The sequence below is a fragment of the Mesoplodon densirostris genome, chromosome 19 (genome assembly GCF_025265405.1).
Source record: "Mesoplodon densirostris isolate mMesDen1 chromosome 19, mMesDen1 primary haplotype, whole genome shotgun sequence".
NCBI lineage: Eukaryota > Metazoa > Chordata > Mammalia > Artiodactyla > Ziphiidae > Mesoplodon > Mesoplodon densirostris.
The window spans coordinates 46,543,790-46,560,525 of NC_082679.1; the positions used below are offsets into that span (position 1 = coordinate 46,543,790).

A 16,736-nucleotide genomic window follows, 5' to 3' on the forward strand; every position below is an offset into this window, starting at 1 on the left:
GGACAAAAGATGGAGTTGAAAACTACAGGCCAGTGCACTTCATCAGCCCTAGGTGAAATTCTCTGATGTGACCAGTTGGAAAAGGAAAAGATAGCACCAGATTTACACAATTTCTATTTTGCAGAAATAGCAGGTAGGAGGATGCTGCAGACCTGGAAAATTCAGATTTCAACGGGGCATTTGCCAATGCACATCATAGACAGGAAAGTGAAATGTAGGCTGGATGATAGTGTTGAGGCTTGTTAAAGACCAGGCCCAGAGGGGGCTGATGAGCAAGGACCACCAGAGGAGGCTGCTAGGGACCCGCCCCAATCTGCCCTGACCCAGCCAATTCAGGGTGCCATCCATGACTTGGAGGAGAATGCAGCAGCACACTCATAGAAGCTGTGGATGACCTGAAGCAGGAAGGGAGGCCTGACACACTGGATGACAAACTGAGTACAGCCTAATCCTAACAAGATTAAATTTAACAGGGGCCACCGAAGTCCTGTAGTGGAGTTAAAAATAAATGTGTAAGAACAAGATAGGAATTAATAAAAGTTATAAGTCTTAACTATATCAACCATAATCGGAGAGTTGGTCATGTAGAATGCCAAGGAGTATCTTAGGTAAGGTCCATAAAACCTCTTTGGTCCTAGCAAAGCAGCTGATCCCCCTACTCTGCCAGTCAGGCCACATTTCTTTCTGGACACAGTTTATAAACAAAAAGGTATCCAGTGGTCAGTGACTAAGCTCATAAGGGGACATGACACTGTTCAGCTGAAACAGGAAGTAGCTGAGGCTCATCAGCATGAAGGATAAAGGATGTAGAGGGGAAAGTGATAGATATCTATCTGTAACTCTCTCAAGGGCTGGTATGTGGAAAAGAGATTCAACTTTTGTGGTTCTGCAGGAGGTACTCCAGAAAAGTATATTTCATTTTAGCATAACAAAGAACTGACCATCAATTATCACCCTGTGAAATAGTAAATTCCAGGTTTCTGAGGATATATGCAAAACTAAAGATAGCCAATGTCCAGATCGTTGTACAGCAGTTTATGCCTCCGGCAGGGAACTATAACTGAAGTCAGCCCCAACTCCAAGGGTCTGACATTATTGAAATCCCTTTTTATTCCCTGTTGAACTGGCCAGGTCTGAGTCCCTAAAGTCAAACAGTCCTCTAATATGTGATCATTCTTTGGCTTTCCTTTTGATGTGTATTCACTTACTTTATTACCAAATTCCATTTGAGGGAAAAAAGCAGTTCACATTAACCAAAAGTGAGCCAAGGGTTAGGATAAAATTTCAAGGTTTCAGAAGGCAGTATAGGTTATTTTAAATATAGTGTCAGTGACTGACACAAAACAGTGTCCCAGCTACAGTATGTCATACTCTTGGGGATGCTCTGTAAGCAGTATTTGATTTCCTGTTACATAGATAATTTCCAATCAATCAAAAAAAAAAACCTATTGCCAGTAAGGCTGAGGAAACAGACAAAATATTTTCCCCTTTGACCTAAAACAACATTCATACATCTTGAGAAATACGCATCAAAATAACCCAGCAGACCATTTAAATCATCCCCATAGTGCTTAGGAAATACTGACAGATAATGGACTAGAGTTATTCACACTTTAAATGATGCAAAGAATTTTCCTAATTGTAAATTATTCTCATGCTTAAAATTTTTCTGCTTATTAACCCTCTGGAATTTTCATTGTGGATCAGAATAAAAGATATTTAATAAAAATTCTGCTTTATCTAAGTAGACATAGTCATGATCTGAAAGGGTGAAAGAATACATGCTTATAGGGAAATACCCTTTGGTATTTATATGAATGACATGAAGCAGTGACCCAATGAGTACATAAGCACAACTGAGCTTTCATGCCCTGATACTTGATCACTTTGCCATAGCAACAGCATTTTAGGTATAATGGAGGATGCATCAGCATGATGGAATATAAAAAGAGTAAGAAAAATAGAAGTTTGAGATCTAATAGTTTGGTTTCCAACTAGAAGAAAACTAACTTAAAAGCAAACGATAAAAAGTTGTTTTAAACAATTTTTGTTGTTGTTGTTATTGTTGTTGTTTTGGCCGTGCTGCGAAGCATCCGGGATCTTAGTTCCCTGACCAGGGAATCAAACCCATGTCCCCTGCATTGGAAGTGTGGAGTCTTAACCACTGGATCACCAGGGAAATCCAAAAGTGTATTTGTTTTATAAATTATTTTAATAGTTTGATGAGCTACAGCATCACAAAAAGTAATTAAAACAGTATCCCCATTGCCACATTTCCCGTCTCATAAGAGTTTATAAGAATATTTTAAATTTTGTATTTTCAACACACTGTATTTTAAGATATCAAACTAAAAACTGACAAGTCTTCTTCCAATCAAGGAGCCACACACTTGGGGCGTTTGATCAGCTTGTGGTATTTTTGAGCAAGGTCCACAGCCTTCCGTCCTTGCTGAAAGGGGAAAGACCACAAAATTAAATTCCAGTGATTTCCCATTTTCTTAACTCCATTGAAAAGGTAATTTACTTCTTCTTCAGTAAAGTTTTTACGCATTCTTCTTTTTTCTGTAATTAATGAGAATTGTAGAATACATTAGTACTTGCTGAAAAAAGAGTTCTTGAGACCCAAATAAATACTTAACTTATTCTAAGGATATGGATTACACAGTGAGAAAACTTCATGCCTGGACTACTCATCATATAGAAATCCACTTCAATTAACACAAAACAAAACTGAGTGCTTACTATTAAACTAGATGTTATCACTGTGATCTCTTCAATAATTGTAACAATCCTATTGCGATAATATTCGCAAAATCCTTCAATCAAGAAACACAAAATTTTATAAACATATGATTGTTAATTCTCTCAACATTCCTGTGAGGACAGTTAACAAACAGCTTACCTATCTTACAGATACAGTCTTCCCAAAGGGCTCCATAACTTCATAGAATAGAATCCGCGTCCCCTGCGTTGGAAGGCGGATTCTTAACCACCGGACCACCGGGGAAGTCCCTTAAGCTTTTTAATTCACTGTTAATTCACATTATCACTGTGGGTAGATACAGATGAGGAAGAGTTTTTGTATTTCCAATTAAGGCTGCTATTTTCTTTAGTAGGACCTTGAATAGCTATGCCGGGACAACCTTCGAAAATCTTGCCTTTGCATGTCATGACTGTTAGTCCATCTCTCCTCAGATAGGAGCCATAGTTCAGATCTTTTAAAGCAGGAGGGAAAAATCTTACCAGCAGAAGGCCAAGAAATCAATGAAAATAATGTCTAAATATTACTTAATGGTATTCCTTAGAATGCAGGCTCCATGAAGACTGAAACTTTTGTCTGTTTTACTCCCCATGTGTCCCCAGTGCCTAAGACAGTGTCTGACACATAGTAGGTGATCAATAAATATTTGTTGACAGAAAAATGTTACTACCAGTAAAAACTGTTTTAAAACTTATCAATGAAGTTACGTCTTACTTGGGCCTACTGGAAAACTGTGGTTATCTGAGAAATAGATGATTTCAACTTCACTTGCTAAATGATTTGAACTCATTATAATCAGGACCAGATGGGTTATTATAACATTCAAAATATTGGGTCCTGGGGTTGTTCATGTAGAGCCAATCCCCACTTTTCCCCTGCAGTTGCCATCTCACTGACTTCTACACTTAAATTAGCATCTGTGCCAAATACCTCAAAGGTTACCACAGCAGCATAGTTGACAGACTAGAAGGAAACAGCTCTCTACACCACAAGACTCTCTTCTGTGACTTCTTTACTGCTCCTCCTAATACTGATAGGGCATTAGAAAAAAGCAGGGAAAAATAGGCAAGAGGGCTCAGTCCTAGAGACTCTTATTTTTCAAACCCTCTCAAGATATCAATCCATCCTAAAAGAGAGCCTTGCCCCCAAGGCTCTTTAAATACTTAGATGCTGCAAATGGTCCCTTCTCAAAAGAAGAGTCTCAAATTTGAGTGTAACCTATAACCAAATGAAAGGTGATGAATGTCTCTAGTATGAAAGGGAAATTTATTAAGAGGGGGAAAAATGGCAGTACATCAAATATTCCTGGCCTGCTTGTAAAAGAGATGTAAGACCAATCTAATCACTACCTCCTCAAGATGCCTTTTTAAATTTGAAAAAAGCAGGCCAACTTATTAACTATTGGATTTTAGCTAAGCAACTCGAACCTACAAAAAAGATGTAGGTATTTACGAGCTGAAAGTGACTTAACAGTATTTAGGATCCCTCTGTATAATCAATATATAACCATAATTATGTATATTTCATGATGCTCTGCAAATGATTTTACTATGAAAAATGATTATAGAATACTTTTAGTTGTTATATATTTGCTTTTAAGACATGTTGCTCAAGAAATTCTATTATTGGGCTTCCCTGGTGGCGCAGTGGTTGAGAGTCCGCCTGCCGATGCAGGGGACACGCGTTCGTGCCCCAGTCTGGAAAGATCCCACATGCCGCGGAGCGGCTGGGCCCGTGAGCCATGGCCGCTGAGCCTGCGCATCCGGAGCCTGTGCTCCACAACGGGAGAGGCCACAACAGTGAGAGGTCCGCGTACCGCAAAAAAAAAAAAAAAAAAAAGAAATTCTTTTATTAATTTGATGCCAACTCCTTGTCAAAAAGATTTCCAACTGCAACGTTTCTATGGAAAAATACCCTTTTTCTAACAGTTTCTACAGAAAATATTAACTTCAAAAAGTGGGCTACCCTGTAGTGGTACTGCGCTTAATTTTAATTTGTATGCAGAAATTTTAACCTAGAAAAAGACCTAGTTATAAAAAGTAAATTTGAAATTTCTTTCAAGGTTTTTTGGCAGTGAAAATGGCCAAACAAAAGTATGTGGCAAAATGTTTCCTGGATGGATCAAGTCCAGATGTCTTCACAATAAATAACAGAATGGCTCTACAGATATTACTAATTTCAAGGTGACTTTGACAAGGAGTGTACCCAACTGCTTAGTCTTACTCTGCACATACTAACTCCATGTGAACAGAAGATAATGGTAATGTTCTTTAAGTCTTGTGATAAATTTGAAATGGTGATAAACCTGAAATGGTGATTAACCCTGTAGTTAAAGAAAAACTCCTGTAAATTAACTCATAGTTTAGAAGTATTTTAATTTTTTTTTTTTTTTTTTTTTTTTTTTGCGATACGCAGGCCTCTCACTGTTGTGGCCTCTCCCGTTGCGGAGCACAGGCTCTGGACGCACAGGCTCAGCGGCCGTGGCTCACGGGCCCAGCCGCTCCGCGGCATGTGGGATCTTCCCGGACCGGGGCACGAAACTGTGTCGGCTGCATCGGCAGGCGGACGAAGTATTTTAACTTTTAAACAGGGCTCTAAGGTTTATACTATTTGTCTCTTCAATTTTGATTGTTCAAAGTGCTACAGATGTGAACCAAAATCTTCTGCAAAATTTGTCTGAAGCACTTGTGCACAGGAGAATAATTTTGCTCTTAAAACAGAAAAGTGATCCAGAGGATAGAAAAGGGGATTCTGGAGAAAGACAGGCTTGCATTTGAATCTAAGTTCTGCCATTTGCCAACTCATTGGCAAATTTCAGCTATTTTCCTACTGCTATGCAACCTAAAAGAAAACAAATTAAAGTGGGAATAAAATAATAGCTTATCTTACGTTATTATATGAAATAAAGCAAATAACATGTATAAAACATCTAACACATAGGAGGTTCTTAATAAATGTTAGTTTTCTCCTGCCCCTTCCCCAGCTGGAAAGTAACAGATGAGCAAGCAACATGAAAAAGGGAAGAGGGAAGCCTCTTTTGTCAGGAAGTATGACCCTCATCAGAAGCAAGGGTTATCATTTAAAAGCCATTAATGATGTGACTGAGAACAATCATTCAGCTGTTCTTTTTCAGGAATATATGAAATTTATATTTATTTTTTAATTAAATATATTCACTTATTCCTCCACGGGTAGTAGATTCATTATTGAGTTTTTGTCTTCTACGTGGGGTCAGCAGAATTTCTGAAAAATACAGAAAACATTTAGTGTATTTAGAGTATCAATCTGAGTAGTATCACATCAATTCCATTAGTATGAGATTCCCCTTTTCCCCCTTTTAATGGGAATCCTTAGGTGGATTAGGAAGAATTTTTAAATTACTAGAGACTAAATCTACTCCCTGGGAACATTTTAAATCACAGTTGCTCAGAGACAGATTTTCTTTTCAACATTATTTTACCCTTTATCTTTTAATATATTTAATGTTCTAGATCATAGTTCAGAAGGTATGGTTATAATTATAGTTTTTTTTTTTTTTTTTTTTTTTTTTTTTTTTTGCGGTATGCGGGCCTCTCACTGTTGTGGCCTCCCCCGTTGCGGAGCACAGGCTCCGGACGCGCAGGCTCCGGACGCGCAGGCTCAGCGGCCATGGCTCATGGGCCCAGCCGCTCCGCGGCATATGGGATCCTCCCAGACCGGGGCACGAACCCGTATCCCCTGCATCGGCAGGCGGACTCTCAACCACTTGCGCCACCAGGGAGGCCCAGTTTTGGTTTTTTTTTAACATCTTTATTGGAGTATAATTGCTTTACATTGTTGTGTTAGTCACTGCTGTATAACAAAGTGAATCAGCTATACGTATACGTATATCCCCATATCTCCTCCCTCTTGCGTCTCCCTCCCACCCTCCCTATTGCACCCCTCTAAGTGGTCACAAAGCACCGAGCTGATCTTCCTATGCTATGCCGCTGCTTCCCACTAGCTATCTATTTTATATTTGTAGTGTACATATGTCCATGCCGCTCGCTCACTTCGTTCCAGCTTACCCTTCCCCCTCCCCGTGTCCTCAAGTCCATTCTCTATGTCTGCGTCTTTATTCCTGTCCTGCCCCTAGGTTCTTCAGAACCTGTTTTTTTTTTTTTAGATTCTATATACATGTGTGTTAGCATATGGTATTTGTTTTTCTCTTTCTGACTTACTGTAATTACAGTTTTAAAATTGCTGAATTAATTACTTTTGTTACAGATAAGTGACTTCCTTAGTTCACTTTTATATCTGTCTTCAGCTTCCACAATGACTTTGTGACGATCACACTGGTACAGGCAAGAGTGTAAGAGCTTGCTAAAAGTTCGGCTATTCAGGGATTTTCCTACTGCTATGCAACCTAAAAGAAAACAAATTTAAGTGATGTATAGATGTTACAAAAAATCCAATAACAAATTTATGAAAGCAAATATCTTTATGATGGTAACTGAAGTGAAATCAGCAACTTAACTATAAATACGTCAAGAAACTCCAAGTCATGTCATGCAAGAGAGTAAAGACAACAAATATAATACAATGAAATAAGTGTTACCATAGCAGTGTGAACAGATTTATGGTGATACAGAAAAGCAGCATCTACCTTGGCCTAATTCTGAGCAGGAGTCACTATCAGGGAAGATATCCAAAGGAAGTGACCCTTATGCCCAGTTGTCTTCTTTTTCTTTTAATGTTTTACTATGGAACATTTCAAACACACGAGAATAAAGAGAAAAGTATAATTACCCACCACGTATCCACCATCCAGCTTCAACAATTATTAACTCATGGCCAGTCATATTTCATCTTCCCCCACCTACTCAGCTCTGCCCCCCATGTACACACTGGATTATGAAGGCTGCAGTGTGCATTCTAGTGTCATTTCATCTGTAAGTACTTCATATGCATTCTTAACAGATAAGAACTCTTTTTTAAAAAAACACTTACTTTGTTTTATTTTTTTAAATGGCAAAACCACTATACACCTAAGAAAATTATGCTTAATACAATCTAATATCCAGTCAGTGTTCAAATTTCCCCATCATTTCAAAACTTTCTCTTTACAGTTGGTTTATTTGAATCATGATCCAAACAAGGTCCGCCATTACATTTAGCTGATATGTCTCTTGAGTTTCTTTTAATCTACGAATTCCCCTCTCTTCCTCTTTGTCATTTACTTGTTGTAGACCCTGGGTCAGTTGTAATGTGCAGTTTCCCAAAGGCTGGGTTTTGCTGATTACAACCTAGTTGCATCCTTTAAAATATTCCTGAGTGCCCAAGAAACTAGTAATTAGATCTAGATGATTGATCAGATTCAGGTTCAATTGTTTTTAGTAGAACTCCTCACAGGTAGTATTGTGTACTTCTTACTGCATCACATTAATAGGAACATAAAGTCTGACTATCTCTCTTTTTATGATATTAAGATTGATCAGTAGGTTCAGGTAATGTTAGCCACATCCATCCATTATAAAGTTCTCTGTCCACCTGTCACCTACAGGAAAAGTTAGCCAGGCAGAAAGTTGGCAAGGATGAGGACATTTCAAGTACAAAGAACACGTGCAAAAGCACAGAAGAGTAAAAAAGCATAGTGTGTTCAGAGAATCACAGGTACTGTGTATGGCTGGAGTATAAGGTATGAGAGAACTGTGGGAGAAAAGTTGAGGTTGGTAAGGGATGCAAGGGGCCAGGTCAAAAACGGTCTTGAAAGTCATCTTAAGGATTTTTAACTACTATCTTCAAGTCAATGGGAAGAACTGAAGGATATTTATTAAGCAGGGAAATGACAAGATTTGTCTACAGAAAGCTCAACTGAAGGTAAGAGGATCAGTTGAGGGGTAACTTAAACAGTCCAGATAAATGAGGGGATTCTGAAACACAGCATTTGCAGGGAGAATGCAGAGATTTCTGAGGTAAAATTGGTGAATAATGAGCTGTCGGGGTAAGGGAGACGTTTAGGACAATTCGATTGTAATGGATCGAATGGCAAAGTTTGGAATAAGCATGGCACATTTCTGGTGGACTTAAACAGAACAAATTGCAGTAAAATTTAACAAGTGGAAGCAGGACAAAGTTCCACACAATTCTAAAAGCCAGGCAGAGAGTTCGATTTAGTGAGTTACAGAGAAGCACTGAGGGTTCTTTAGCATGGTGACATAATACAAAGCACATATGAGGAAGAGAAGTTAATAGCAATACACGTTACTTGGGGGTTGGTGAGACTTGAGACTGAAAGACTGCTAGTAATTTAGGCATGAAGGAAAAGGGGCCTGTGTGGGAAAGAAAGAAAGAACCAAATATGATAGACTAGAAATAGGGGATGTAAGGAGAAAAGATAGTTATAGATGATTCAAGGTTTGAAATCTGGGGGGCCAGAAGAATAATGGCAACACTAATAAAAATGGAGTGGCTGGAGGGGGGCAGTTTAAGAGGGAGAAAGATGTTTTGTTTTGAATACATTAAGCTTGAAATAACAAAATATTAAAGTGAGTATGTCCTAGGTACAGCTGGAAATGGAAGAATGAGGCTATAACCCGAGGTAGAAGTGCAGTGTGGAGATACAGATTTGAAAATCATTGGTAAAATGATAGATGATGCCACAAAAGTAAATGCTGCAGCAGAGTTGAGTAGACTATATATTGGGGGGAGTATCTGTAGACATTTGGCAGGAAGATAAGATAAAGGAATAAAGGTGATAAAATGGAGAGCTTTATAGACTGTAAACTTCCTGAAGTGAGGACTGAGTTCTATTCATCTCTGATTCCAGTGCCTGCTGCAGAATAAGCACTCCCTAAGTGTCTGCAAAATGAATGGTCACTGAGGGAGCAAAGCAACTAGGAAGGAACTATCTCAAACAAACTAAGGGATGAAAGGGAGTTAACAGTTATAGAGCATCCATTCTCCAAACTGGAATATTTTTGACCAGAGGTTCCCAACTGTCTTACTCTGTGGCATCTTTAACATCTTGGTGATTGGGACTTCCCTGGTGGCGCAGTGCTTAAGAATCCGCCTGCCAATGCAGAAGACTCGGGTTCGATCCCTGGTCCAGGAAGATCCCACATGCTGTGGAGCAACTAAGCCCGTGCACCACAACTACTGAGCCCACATGCTGCAACTACTGAAGCCCCTGCACCTAGAGTGCATGCTCTGCAGCAAGAGAAGCCCACGCACCGCAACAAAGAGTAGACCCCACTCGCTGCAACTAGAGAAAGCCCACGCGCAACAATGAAGACCCAACACAGCCAAAAAAAAATTAAAAAAAAAAAAAAAGATCTTGGTGATTTTTTCACAGCACCCTTAGGCCAAAAGAAATACCAAATGTTCTGTTAGGTCCAAAACAACTCAATACGTATTTATGTTCTAACAACTTGGTAGCCATTTAAAAAAATAATAGACCTAAATTTGAAATATATATATATTTGTATTTCATTCTTATTAATTACAATTACTTCCTAATGGGATTTGTGCAACAATTGGGTACAGAACAAGTTCTCAAAACTTGTAATCAGACTGGACACTGCCACCCTCATTTCCTGTTCCACACTGATTTTCACGTGGTGCTTGCTTTTTAAAAATCAAAACAACTGGGACTTCCCTGGTGGTGCAATGGTTAAGAATCTGTCTGCCAATGCAGGGGACATGGGTTCAAACCCTGGTCTGGGAAGATCCCACAGGCCACAAAGCAACTAAGCCTGTGTGCCACAACTACTGAGCCTGTGCTCTAGAGCCCACGTGCCACAACTACTGATGCCCACAACAAGAGAAGCCACCGCAATAAGCCTGTGCACCACAAAGAAGAGTAGCCCCCGCTCGCCACAACTAGAGAAAGCCTGCGTGCAGCAACAAAGACCCAACGCAGCCAAAAAAAAAATAATTAATTAATTAATTTTAAAAAATCACAACAACCACTGAAAACCCAGCTTCACAAAGACGTGACATCATCAAAAGAGATGTAGTACAATCTAATGGTGAAACTGTGAACTACTTTGAGCTGGTAGTTTACATGGTGTCCAGAAGATGTTGACCATTTTGTGTTTCACTTATAAAATTTTAAATATTGTGTAGTGCCCTTGTGAGTTCACTGCAGAGCCCCAGGGAGCTCGGGTGGACAGTTTGGGAACTATGGCTTTCAAATGAGAGGAGAGGATTTCAAGGAATGGTAGTTGACAGTGCAGAGATACTAAAGACAATAAGAATCTTTTAAAAAGTCATGGTTTGGGGGTTAAAAAAGAAGTTTCAGGTAACCTTTAACATTAAAGTTTAGTAGAATGGCAATAAAAGAAGCTAGACTGCAGGGAGTTAAGAAGGGAAAGAATATGCTGAAAGAGAAGGGAACAAGAGCAAGAATCTGGTAATAGATGGTGGAAGAAAGAATAGATGAATACTTGAAGGTATAGCAAATCACACAAAGTATTTGGGTATTTTTTAAGATGAGGAGAAATGAACATAGTTTAAGTTGGGACAAATGGAGTTAATGAATAAAAAGGGACTAAAGAGAAAGCCTACACAAGTATTATTATAAAATGGAGAGAAAACATAGATGGGATTTGGATTATAGCTAGATATCAGTTTTAGAGTAAAAGAGATAAACCCTTCATCTAAGACAGAAGAATAGTAATATTTTGAGCCTAATGTGGAATAGCCTCAGTTTTCTCCAAAGAGCAGGGTGCAACAGTAAGAGTAAACAAAGAGCAAATACTGGGATATGAAGGAGAAGAAAGGATGGAATAAGCACTGTGGAATTCTGGATTATTCATAATCCAGAATATAGACCTATTTATTGGCTCTCTGAAAATATAAAAAATGTTTACCTTACTCGGTAAAGTTAAACTTATAGATGGTGACAGAAAGAGAATAATAAAGTAATTTTTTAAGAGTATTAGCTGCTGAACCGGTTTGCAGGGCAGAAATTGAGACACAGATGTAGAGAACAAACCTATGCACACGAAGTGGGGAAGCGCTGGAGGGGGTTGGTGGTGCTGTGATGAACTGGGAGATTGGGATTGACATATATACACTAATATGTATAAAATGGATAACTAATAAGAACCTGCTGTATAAAAAAAATAAATAAAATAAAATTCAAAAAAGAAAAAAGAGTATTAGCTGCATTGATTCATATGAGCAAATATTGGGAACACAGACTAATGCAGATAGAAGGTATTAACTTGAGTGTTTTATGAGACCCCAGATTGTTATTTCTCCAAAGGGAATGAACTTTAAATCACACAGGTAGAACTATTACAAATTCTAGTTAATTAATATCATATAAAGATTTAATTATGAAACAACTACAATTAAAAAAATATTTACCTGAGCATCTATACTTCAATATTTTGGAACAATTGTCTGTTGCGAGAAAACCAATGACTTCTTTATTTATTATATCTGAACATAATGTAAATGGATCTGGGGGAAAAAATTGCAAAATGAAAGATATTTTGATTAGTGAAAAGGACCTGATGTTTATAAGATTTATTAATTCTCAAGAGTTTCATAAACTGTAGCCCAGTACTACACTTCCAGTCATCCTAGTGGATATTCGGAAAGGATATCAATAAAAGGTGACTGAGGCATTTAGACCAGAAAGAGAGTCAAAGCCATGGCTTATATGTTAGAGGGAAGATATTACTTTTAGCCATATTAATCACCTAAATATGTTTTCTTGAACAATCAAAGAAGAAACATTTTTAGTCATACCTGTTACTGGTAACTGCTGCTTTGTGTTTTTGGCAATAGGAGTTGGATGTTTAAAAATATGGTCACTAAAAGAAAATAGACACCAGATTAATAAAAGTAAACATATTGTTTGGTGTGTGAACAAATCTTTCCGTAAGCAGTAGTGTGATTCTGATGTTTGACAGGCAGAAAGAGCTGGAGTCAGGATCTACCAAAATCTACCAAATTCTGCCAAAGTATGGTATGCAATGGTTATAGCCTTGTTTCTAAAAGTGGAGTTAACTACTATATATATTAAAAAATAGATAAACAATAAGGACCTATAGTATAGAACAGGGAACTTTATTCAATATCTTGTAATAATGTATAATGGAAAAGAATCTGATAAAGTATATATATGTGTGTATGTGTGTGTGTATAAATATATATATATATAACTGAATCACTTTGCTGTACACCTGAAACATTGTAAATCAACTCTACTTCAATTAAAAAAAAAAAGTGGAGTTAAACAAGACTCCAGAGGTTAATAATACTGATGCCAGCAGAAACATGGAAGAAAAAGTTATAAAAGAGGAAAACAGGAAGGAAGGAGGGCAAAAAAGAGGAAATAACAAATTCATTGGGCCAGAGGGCAAGAAGGTTGGCCCAAGAGCATATCCCACTACTTCCCAATTCTATATCCCTGAGAAATTGGGTTAAAATTACATGAAGAACAGTTTTGAAAAGGAAAAAGGGGGTGTGATGATGTAATCCATCTGTCTAACACTTAGTTTACCCTGCAGCACCCCCAGAACACAGCACCATTCTCTTCAGTTTCCCTCCTAGCCCAGTAAGTATCAGAAGAGCAGAACACAAGAAAGGCTTTAGGAAGAAAAGCTGCAGTTCCAGGTCCAGCCCCACAGGCTACCCATGAGCGAGAAAGGACATATACTGGAGGTGAGGTACAGGAAACAAATGAAAAGACAAGCCTAAACCAGATTTTCATCACACCTTACTCCCTTTTATCAAGTTAAACTTACAAACTGGCTTTTGGTAAATTGTTGATGGATTATCAATACGTGCATTGTTATTTCAGCTACAGAGGTTCAGTTTAAGTTTTCTGAGTATCCCTTCTAAAATTCAAATCTGATCGTGTCACTCAATTTAAAATCGTCAGCGGCTCCCTACACTCTATAAGTTATAACAGAAAATCTTGAGTAGTATTACATGCAAGGCCCTAGATGAACTAGCCCATACTGGCCCATCCAAACTCCTTTCCCAACATTTCCTACATTAGCTTCCTCCTAAAACCATGCTTATCATTTCTATATCCCAGTGTTTAAAGAGTATGGCACATAGTACTACACACACATACACACAAATGCTGAATAAATAAAAGTTAGAAACAATTATTAAACTATACCTTGATTGAGAAACAAAACTCTTTTTTTCAAAGGTTGTTTCTTCACGTAAGTTTTGATTGCAGTTTGAATTGGCTTTACATAAAGTCTTATTTTGCCCACTCTCCCTATAACAAGCATTAACTGGATTTGCACTCTTTAACAGGCTCTTCATTTGATCATCATTTGTACATGCTTTAGACATGACTTCATGGGACTTATAACTCTGAAGCTTTCTAGACTGGCTTTTATCCCTATCTTCTGCTTTGGGACCTCCACCACTGCTATCTGCATGGAGGTGTTTCAATGTATTTTGAATATTTATGTTCATAGATGAAACATAATCCTCATATTTTTCTCTTTGTACTCTTTCCTGTAATGTAAAAATAAGTAAATAATTTCAGAATAATCATTTGCTTTATAATTCAATTTACACTCCCTTTAAATAATGCAGAAAAAGTTTATGATTGTCAATAGAATATACATTATAAAGGGGGTGGTTTACATTAGGAAGGAAGGGGAGAATATTCATTAAATGATTTGGGGCCATTGGGTAGTCAACTGGGGAAAAAGATAAACAATACATATCTCACAATATATACAAAAATTAAGTAAAAATTAACTAAATATTTAAATATAAAAAAATGAAATAGTATATGTTCTAAAAGAAACCATGATGTTTCAATATTCTCAATGGGAGGAATACCTTTCCAAGTATTACAAAAAATCAATAAATCATAAAAGAAAAACCTATACTTTACCACATAAAAAAAGTTTTTTAAGTTCTGCTAGAGATGGAGAATATTGGGGGGTGGGGACCCAGAGGAAAAAAGGGCCAAAAGTAAAATCAAATACAAATCAAAACAGCTAGAAAGAATATGTATGTCATATCTTGAGCTACAGTAGAATTTTTCTAGTAACATTTATAAAAAGCTACTACAATGAACTATGAAAAAGATCAGTAACAGTGTAGAAACATAGGCAAAGGAGATGAACAGTTCACAAGAAAGGAAATATAAATAAATAGCTCTTACACATATGAAAAAGGCTCCATCTCACTTTAATAAGAGAAATAGACATTAAAGGTAAATGAGATATCTTTCTTTATTTTATTTTTTTTACTTTTTGGCCCCACCGCACAGCATGTGGGATCTTAGTTCCCCGACCAGGGATCGAACCGGCGCCCTCTGCATTGGAAGTCCGGAGTCTTAACCACTGGACCGCCAGGGAAGTCCCATAGGCATCTTTCTTCATCTATGGCATTGGCAAAGATCAAAAGGGTATAGGGAAACATTCTGTACATTATGGGGGAGAGTGTAAACTGGTACACCTCTATGGAGAAACAATTTGACAGTATCTTTCATAATAAAAACTGAGGGACTTCCCTGGTGGCACAGTGGTTAAGAATCCGCCTGCCAATGCAGGGGACACCGGCATGATCCCTGGTCTGAGAAGATCCCACATGCCACGGAGCAACTAAGCCTGTGTGCCACAACTATTGAGCCTGAGCTCTAGAGCCCATGAGCCACAACTACTGAAGTCCGTGCACTCTAGGGCCCACGTGCCATAACTACTAAGCCCACGTGCTACAACTACTGAAGCCCGCGCACCTAGAGCCCGTGCTCTGCAACAAGAGAAACCACCGAAATGAGAAGCCCACGCACTGCAAAGAAGAGTAGCCCCCGCTGGCCACAACTAGAGCAAGAAAAGCCCACATGCAGCAATGAAGACCCAATGCAGCACAAAACAAACAAACAAACTAAAAAAACACTGTGTATTTCTTTTTTAAAAATCCTATATACTTTTACATGTGCAAAATGTTAATGTTATTAACTGCAGTATGGTTTGTAATAGCTAAAAGTTGGAACCTGAAAGTTCATCTCAAGGGGAACTAGCATATCTACCAGTGGAATACTCTGCAATTGTAAGATATATAGGTAGACAGATAGATAGATAGGGCTTCCAGGTAAAGATGATGACTTTAACACCCATATTTATTTTTGTTCCTTCCAAAAAAACAATTAGAACAACAGTTCTTAAAAAGGCATAGGTGGACTTCCCTGGTGGCGCAGCAACGAAGACCCAACACAGCTAAAAATAAATAAATAAACAAATTTATTAAAATAAATAAATAAATAATACAAAGGCATAGGGATTTCCCTGGTGGCATAGTGGTTAAGAATCCGCCTGCCAGGGCTTCCCTGGTGGCGCCGTGGTTGAGAGTCCGCCTGCCGATGCAGGGGACACGGGTTCGTGCCCCGGTCCGGGAAGATCCCACATGCCGCAGAGCAGCTAGGCCCGTGAGCCATGGCCGCTGAGCCTGCACGTCCAGAGCCTGTGCTCCACAATGGGAGAGGCCACAACAGTGAGAGGCCCGCGTACCGCTAAAAAAACAAACAAACAAACAAACAAAAAAAGAATCCGCCTGCCAATGCAGGGGACATGGGTTTGAACCCTGGTCTGGGAAGATCCCACACACCGCGGAGCAACTAAGCCCATGTGCCACAACTACTGAGGCTGCGCTCTAGAGCCCGTGAGCCACAACTACTGAGCCCGCGTGCGCCTAGAGCCCGTGCTCTGCGACAAGAGAAGCCACCGCAATGAGAAGCCCACGCACCGTAATGAAGAGTAGTTCCCACCTGCCGCAACTAGAGAAAAGTCCGTGTGCAGCAATGAAGACCCAATGCAGCCAAAAAAAAAAAGGCATAAACCCACAAGGAGAAGCATAAATTCCACAAGGAGAAATGGAAGAAGATACAAATGCAACAAAATTTTGGAATTGAAAAGCAGATAGGTGAATGACAGCCTATTTAGCAGACTTGATAAAGTTGAATTTAAATAAATAAAGCAGGGCTTCCCTGGTGGCGCACTGGTTAGGAATCCGCCTGCCAATG

General features: G+C 38.7%; 1 protein-coding gene across 8 annotated transcripts in view; it reads right to left on the reverse strand.

Moving 5' to 3' along the window:
• Positions 1 to 2,242: 2,242 nt before the first annotated feature.
• Positions 2,243 to 16,736, reverse strand: part of TERB1 (telomere repeat binding bouquet formation protein 1) — a 46,662-nt gene continuing 32,168 nt past the window's right edge. For 5 of the 8 annotated variants that reach the window (XM_060084009.1, XM_060084008.1, XM_060084012.1 and 2 more), the window contains 6 exons: positions 13,866 to 14,215; positions 12,482 to 12,546; positions 12,095 to 12,190; positions 6,996 to 7,145; positions 5,939 to 6,004; positions 2,243 to 2,562 (listed from right to left, as the gene is read on the reverse strand). In XM_060084009.1, the coding sequence (XP_059939992.1) occupies positions 2,375 to 2,562; positions 5,939 to 6,004; positions 6,996 to 7,145; positions 12,095 to 12,190; positions 12,482 to 12,546; positions 13,866 to 14,215 (915 nt within the window). In that variant the 3' untranslated portion in view covers positions 2,243 to 2,374. Of the gene's footprint in view, positions 2,563 to 2,902; positions 2,966 to 5,938; positions 6,005 to 6,960; positions 7,146 to 12,094; positions 12,191 to 12,481; positions 12,547 to 13,865; positions 14,216 to 16,736 lie in introns of those variants that run through there. The other 3 variants (XM_060084013.1, XM_060084011.1, XM_060084014.1) reach the window with 3 other exon arrangements.